Source organism: Populus euphratica, unplaced genomic scaffold (genome assembly GCF_000495115.2).
Source record: "Populus euphratica unplaced genomic scaffold, PopEup_1.0 scaffold19.1, whole genome shotgun sequence".
In the NCBI taxonomy this organism is placed as follows: domain Eukaryota; kingdom Viridiplantae; phylum Streptophyta; class Magnoliopsida; order Malpighiales; family Salicaceae; genus Populus; species Populus euphratica.
Window position 1 is genome coordinate 386,979 of NW_011499853.1, and position 7,315 is coordinate 394,293.

Sequence of the window (7,315 nt, forward strand, 5' to 3'; positions counted from 1 at the left end):
TAAAATAAAAAAATAAAAAAATTTAATATTTTATATAAAAAATTAAAAAATAATTCATATAAATATATATTATTTATGTTATAAATAATAAAATTTAAAAAATTATTTCAAATTTTTTTTTTTATGAATATAAAATATAAGTTTTAAATCTCATAATGAAAAAATAAAATCTAAAGGTTTTAAATCTCATAATGAAAAAATAAAATATTCTTCCATTATTTATATAATGAACTTTTAAAAAGATTAATAATCAATTAAAAAATATTAAAAAAATGTTTTTGACTAGGAGAAAAATCATATTTTTTTGAAAAAAAATCTCTTTCGAGTTTTGTCGAGTTGACTAGGTCATGGGTCAACTAAGTTTGATTATTTTATTACTCTTGTCGGTTTTTAATTTTATCTGGATTGATTCAATTACCAAGTCAAATGAATCCTGGCTTGACTCATTAAGCTCTCTGGATTTAATAAGTGTGGTTATATATGCATGGACTGAGAGTTTCTTTTGAAAGTATTGATTCAATTACCAAGTCGAATGAATCCTGGCTTGACTCATTAAGCTATCTGGATTTAATAAGTGTGGTTATACATGCATGGACTGAGAGTTTCTTTTGAAAGTTAGCATAGTAATAAAAAAATAACAGTCTAGAAAATATTTAGATTTGATGAAGGATTTTTTTAAATTATTAAATGAATTAGTATAAATTAGAATGAAAAGAAAAAAAAATATTATAAATACATTAAAATTTCATTGACAACACAAAAAATATTATTTAATAAATCCCAACAATAAAAATCTCATGATACTAAAAAATTCACTTACAGGTTATCCACCACTCACTCGTATGGCCATCATCTTTAAGCACTTATATGACCCATTACTAAAATTATTGGAGCTAATATCATAATAATATCAAAAACAAAATTTTATTTTAAAAATAATGATTCATGGGACAAATAAAAAATAATAAAAAAGCAACAAAATGATACAATTAAGTAGATGGTAATTTTGGCAATATTTAAGAATGTGATGAAACTGTATTTTCTAAAAATTTAATTTTTTTTATATTTTTTAATTGAAAAATATTTTTTTTATATTTTTATTGATTTGTTTATATTAAATTTTTTAAAAAATAAAAAATATTATTTTAATATATTTTTCAATAAAAAAACACTTTAACATGTGAACACTACAAAACTTCCAAACGCCCTTCAAACAACTTATTAGGCCATTATTAATTGTCTCTATTTATAACCTTTTCCTTGATCTTGTATTCGTTTTTCTTCTTATTAAATAAATAAGTAAAAAACAAAACCAGGCCACGCAGGCCAAACAAACAAACAAACAAATAATAAGTTGAAACCAAACTCTTGTCAAAGCGCCAAAACACCGTACCGGTTTCTTTTCTTGCCACGCTGTTCGGTTCCTTAAAACGCCCAAATTAGGGATTCTTACTGATTTGATTGATTGATTAATAGCATCTTTCTTCAATTTCTGAGGCTTAAAATAATTGGAAATCTGTACGAAGCAATCAAATCAGGTCTGTGCGGACAGGACTGATGGAACTGAAATGATGTTTGTTTATTTGTGGTTTCAGGGATGCGAAAATGTCATTAAGTTGTTTCTTTGGCGGAGAAGACAATGAGACGGTGTTACTAGGCGTTGGAGATAAGGGTTTTGGTGCCCTAGTATGTTAATACTAGGATATGAACATGGTGTATTTGAGGGGCATGGTTGCAGTAAATTCTGAGTGATTTTTCGTTTACAGTTTTGATCAAGCTTGAAGGAGTTGCGAATGCCACGAGAGATCAAATATGGCCAAGCTTGTTAGTTGCGAGAACAGATCAAATATGGTCATCACGCTTACATCCTCAACTTAATTTGAAACTCAATTATTTTTTGAGTTCTGTATATCATACTAAGCCTCCAGCCACGGAGGTGAAACTTGCACGTAACGCTAGAAATTACTTCAAGAAATATTAAGTGCATGTTTGGTAGTGTGATTGAGATTATTTTTTAAATAATTTTTTATGTTGAAATATATGTTATTAATATATTTTTTATTTTTAAAAAATTATTTTTGACATCAATATATTAAAATGATAAAAAATATAAAAAATATATTAAAGTTTAGTAATTTTTTTTTTTTAAAACGTGGTTTATACCACGTTCCTAAACGGTGCCTAAAAATCGTTATGTAAAAAGTTACGTATGTAGATATAATATTGAGTAGTTGAAATTAAAAGAGTATATGTATACGCATATATATATTTTTATTAAATATATGAGCGGATACAATCTCTATCTAATGTATTCTTTTAAAAAAAATATGATAATCCTTCAATTCTTTCTTTGGATTTGATGCATGATAACTTGATTTATTTGAGAAATCAAGCCAAGATTTGTGCTTTGAAAGAACACGAATTTAAGTGTATATTGCGAAGCAAGATTTGATGATTTGATATTTTGAAAAATATCTTTGATTTATCTTTAAAGTATTGTTGAAGAATTTTATAGGATATTTAAACTTGATCCAATAAAGTTTTGTTTTTTGTAGACTTCAAACGTAAATGAAAGAGGCTTAACAACTTTAAAAAGAACTTCCTTACTTGAATAGAGAGAGCTTTTTTTCTTGAATAGCTTATCTTAAAAAAATTTATATCTCACGAATTCTTTGCTTTTAGGTTGAGATTCTTTATTTATAAAGATCTATAAGGGCTCTCAAGTATTTATTGGTTGATATATATTTATTGATAGAATTTTATATTTACAACAAGATATATTAAATATCTCATCCTAGGTATCAATTTTTCATTGAACAAAAAAAATATAAAACCTTATTTATTTTTCATGTTATATATTTTAATTTTATTTATAATAAAATATCTTGAATATCTTATCCAATTTATTTTATTTTTTAAAATAAAATAATACATGATAAAATTTTGTTGGATAAAAAATTTATGTTTCTGGAACGTGGGCTGGATAAAATTTGAAGAATGGAGGCACTGGTCCTATGCAAATAATAATCACAGTAGTATTTTTGTTCGACTATGATTAGACAGACAGACTGTGCTTAAATTATTTTTCACAACTTGCAATCAAAGCTCCAAAATAGATTGTGCTCCCTAGTGACACCGCTACCGGAACTTGTGTTTTAACTTAAATATAAAACTTCAAGAACATTCTTAAATAATATCATACTACAGACTAGAGACTTAAAATTCATCAACTTTAAGATCAATAAAAAGAACTGCCAAGCCATATACAGGGATGGCAGAATGCCAAATGCCCCACTTTGTGCGAGTCCAGTATCGACAGGTATCCACAGCTTACAAAGGCACGGGGTATCTGTCAATGGAATCGAGCCAAGGATTGTTCCTAGAAGGCTTTCTCACACGCCCCATGGACCTCCAAACCACGCTGTTGCACTTGAACCCAGACCCGAAAGCAATTTGCCAAATCCTGTCTCCTCTCTTCACCCTTTCCTTAGCTTCCAAGTAGGCCAACTCATACCAGACACTGCTACTAGAAGTGTTGCCAAACCTGTGCAGTGTCATTCTTGATGCCTCCATGTTCTTCTCACTCAGTTCAAGATTCCTTTGCAGCTCATCGAGCACCGTCTTGCTGGCTGCATGGACACAGAAGTGCTCAAAGGCAAGCTTGTAGTCTGGAATGTAAGGCTTGGCCGGTGGCGATGATGGGGACCCGTTGCTTTTTCCAGATAAGTGCCTCCAAATCAGTGTGATAAAGAAGAGGAGCTGCTCTGAGAAGGGTAACACTAGAGGGCCTAGCGTGGTGATGTTGGTTTTAAGGGCTTCACCTCCTATTTCCACGAGGTCTTTGCTGACTTTCAGCCCCTTGAATTTCTGTTCATCTTCATCTTGGTAAATACACCTAATCATATTGAGTGGCGAAGATAAAAACAGATCAACACCACTAATTAGGAGGGAAGTACATGAATTAGCTAAGGCAAGAAAATGGACATCTCTTTCCAGAGAGAGGGAGAAAAGTGATATGAGCCATGATTCGTCTTGTGACGAATCATCTAGTGCGGACCGCTCTTATCTACTTTTTTTAAAACTCAATCCAAGCCAGTTTCTAGATTAATCTACATCGAGTTTAATAACAAAATTAATTAGGAGTCCAAAAATCAATGTTTGACAATTTTTTTTCTAATTATTCAGAACATGGTGTCTATTAACTGCTGGCGGATATATATAATTAAAAACCATGATGAAAAATGCTAATAGCATTTAATATAAACATCTAATTTAGTCCCTAATCTATATATTCATTCTCAACTGACTCCTAAAAACTGATAAGATAAGATGAGTGGTATAAATATTACCCATTAAGTTTCTGTGAACCAATTCCACCACCTAGTTTATCTGAAAGGCAATTAATTAGAACGGGCCAAACAAGCAAACCTGAAACTACGGTCATCAGCTCCTTTATGGGTCCGGACTATATGTTCAAGGCGGTACTTGGCATGGCGAAAGTCGCGGCGGCGGTTAGACAAGAGCACGGCGGAGCAACCCATCCTAAAAAAGCAATTAGGAATCAGCATAGAACGGTCTCGGCCTGGATACCAATTATAGCCCACCATCTCAGTGCTAACCACCACAGCATAATTATTTGGGTTAGCTTGTAACATGTCACGGGCTAAATCCACCGCTATAATCCCAGCACTGCAGCCCATACCACCAAGATTAAAGCTTAAAATGTTGCCCCTCATCTTATAGTGATTGATGATCATGGCAGAGAGCGACGGCGTTGGGTTAAAGATGCTGCAGTTCACCACGAGGATCCCTACATCTTTGGGGCGGACCCTGGTTTTTTCAAAGAGCTCATCAAGGGCACCAAACATTACTGTTGAAGCTTCAAAACGCCCTTCCTTCATGGTTGCACAATTCTCGTGTGACATTATTGCTTTTGGAATGTAGGTCTCGTCTCCTAAGCCTGATGATTTCAGAATTCTACTTTGGAATTCGAGGCTTGCCTCATCAAACTTGCCTGATTTCCTTGCTTGCTCGATGAACTGCTCCCTCGTCACCTACAGTGGGATTTAATTGTCATTATTAGACTTCTATATATATATATATATATAGGGTTGGATCTATAATATTTGACTAAAAACCATTTGTTAATGCTATAGAAAACCCTCTAAAATAATAGTAATAATTGTTGATGCTCCATATAAACATCAACGATTCCTCTTTTCTCTATTCTTTTACAAAACTCGTTGATTCTGAAATTACAGAACATGGGCAACTTTTTCCCTCTGAATTTTCATCCTAGATATTTAAAACAGATTTGACTCAGAGTCACTTATCATGCCAAATGACGTCATTGAATATCCTAATTAATTAATTCCCACAATTTGACATATAATTTCACATCTTGAGAAACCTGATTTTTTTTAGGAAAACAGCACCATAATGCTTAAGTCAAGTTTCGTTGTCACATAATCCATGAGAGCAAAAACCTTTAGTCGAGAATGACGCGAAAAAAAACATTTTTAGGACACTAATAAAGGAGGCAAAAAGGGGTGATAATGAGATAAATAGTAAGAATTATTACCTTGAGATCATCATCAGGACGATAACATGCAAAATCAATGAGATAAATAGACCTTGGGCGTGACATGAAGTGGACAGAAACTGTGAACACGAGAACACCGAAGGAAGCAAGCACGGTGGCAAGATCATAGCGAGCATCTTGCCAAAGTTTCTTCCACAGCTCTTCCCTGCTAAGGCTCCCCACCTCAGCACTAAACACGAGGACCAAAACAGGAATGGTAGCCAAGTAGATGGCATGATTGATAAGGTAATGGTAACCCAACTTGACATACTTTAGATTCACCGATTGAAGAAAGTCAGGCAACCTTTTCCTGACCCTCACTGAAAATGTTAGTGAACCAGCATTGGGCCCTGAAGACTCGACCCCGTGCTTCACAATCTCGGTGGACAAGAGATCTCTTTCATTAGCCATTTTTAAGAGTCTAGTAAAGTCTTGATTCTTGATGAGAATGGTTAATGCGTCTGTTATGTGTATTTATACAAGTCTGCATGGGATTGGCATTGATACTGCTAACGCGAAGGGGTCTGCGGTGGGTGAGGAAAGTTAATGTTTACAACAACTTGAGTAAATGTGCAGTTGAAATACCATCAACTGTCTTAAATTCTTCATTAAATAAAGGTGGCTCAGAATACAAAGTTCAAACTAAAAATTTTACTTCGTTTTTTCAGCCATTACCATATAAAGAGGATGACTTCACTCTTTTGCTGCGTTTTCTTGTGATATAATATATACAGAAAGTAGTTGGGACTTGATCAGACTACTTGAGAAGAGTCCCTTACCAGACTAGCATGCACCAGCTGGAACTAATTAACAATACTCTAAAAGGAGTGGTGCCACATGCAACTTTTTTTTTTGTGCCTTTTTTTTTGTTTTTTTTTCCATATATTTTTTTTATTTTTTCTCTTTTTTTATGTTTTACATTTTTTTTCCTAAGATTGTCTTTTTTTTTTAGTTTTTATTCTTTTTTGTCTTTATGTTTTTTTAAAAATTATCTTTATTAATTTTTTTTATTAAATTGATTAAAAATTCAGTTATGTAGTTTTTTAAAAAAACATTATGGATTACTATAATGTTTCCCTACATGATTTTTTTTATTTTTTTATGAATTTTATTCTTCTTGTTGTTTTTTTTTTTCAAAATGATCTTTGAAGAATGCTTCGTAATTAAAAAAAAAAACACTATAGATTATTACAATATTTCCTCATATAGTTTTTGTTTTGTTATAGTGCTTTCCATATGTATTTTTTTTAAAATTATCTTTGTTGATTTTTTTTAATATTAAACTGGTTAAGAATTTAGTTTTAACTTTCTTCCATGTTTTTTTTTTCTTCCGTAATTGTCTTTTTCTTCATCTTCTTTTTGTTGTTTTTTGTGTTTTTTTTTTAAATTGTTTTTGTTAATTTTATTTTTTTAATATAGAGCTGGTTAAAAGTCAGCTTTGTAATTTTTTTTTTAAAACACCGTGGATTGCTACAGTATTACGCCACATGGTTTTTTTTATGATTTTTTTTGTTTTTTTTATAGAATTGTATGTTTTTTCATATTGAGTTGATTAAGAATTTTGCTTCGTAGTTTTTTTTCTAAAACATTGTGAATTGCTACAGTATTACCCTCACATGATTTTTTTATGATTTTTTATATTATCTTTATCAATATATATTTTTTTCTCCTTTTTTTATGCTTTACATTTTTTTTCTAAGATTGTCTTTTTTTTTTTAGTTTTTATTTTTTTTT

The 7,315-nt window shown here is 31.3% G+C and overlaps 1 protein-coding gene across 1 annotated transcript; it reads right to left on the reverse strand.

Moving 5' to 3' along the window:
* Positions 1–3,016: 3,016 nt before the first annotated feature.
* On the reverse strand, positions 3,017–6,086 carry KCS10 (3-ketoacyl-CoA synthase 10). The gene is made up of 3 exons (XM_011021004.1): positions 5,582–6,086; positions 4,429–5,054; positions 3,017–3,895 (listed from the first exon to the last, which is right to left on the reverse strand). Exons 1-3 carry the CDS (start codon positions 5,990–5,992, stop codon positions 3,331–3,333), a joined length of 1,602 nt encoding a protein of 533 aa, XP_011019306.1. The 5' UTR covers positions 5,993–6,086; the 3' UTR covers positions 3,017–3,330.
* Positions 6,087–7,315: the final 1,229 nt, after the last annotated feature.

Excerpts from the sequence above, each read along its gene's own strand:
- KCS10 (XM_011021004.1), bottom strand. The coding sequence starts at position 5,992 with ATGGCTAATGAAAGAGATCTCTTGTCCACCGAGATTGTGAAGCACGGG. Across the intron at positions 5,055-5,581 it reads GTCCTGATGATGATCTCAAG|GTGACGAGGGAGCAGTTCAT; the intron begins GTAATAATTCTT and ends ATCCCACTGTAG. Across the intron at positions 3,896-4,428 it reads GCTGATGACCGTAGTTTCAG|GTGTATTTACCAAGATGAAG; the intron begins GTTTGCTTGTTT and ends CAATATGATTAG.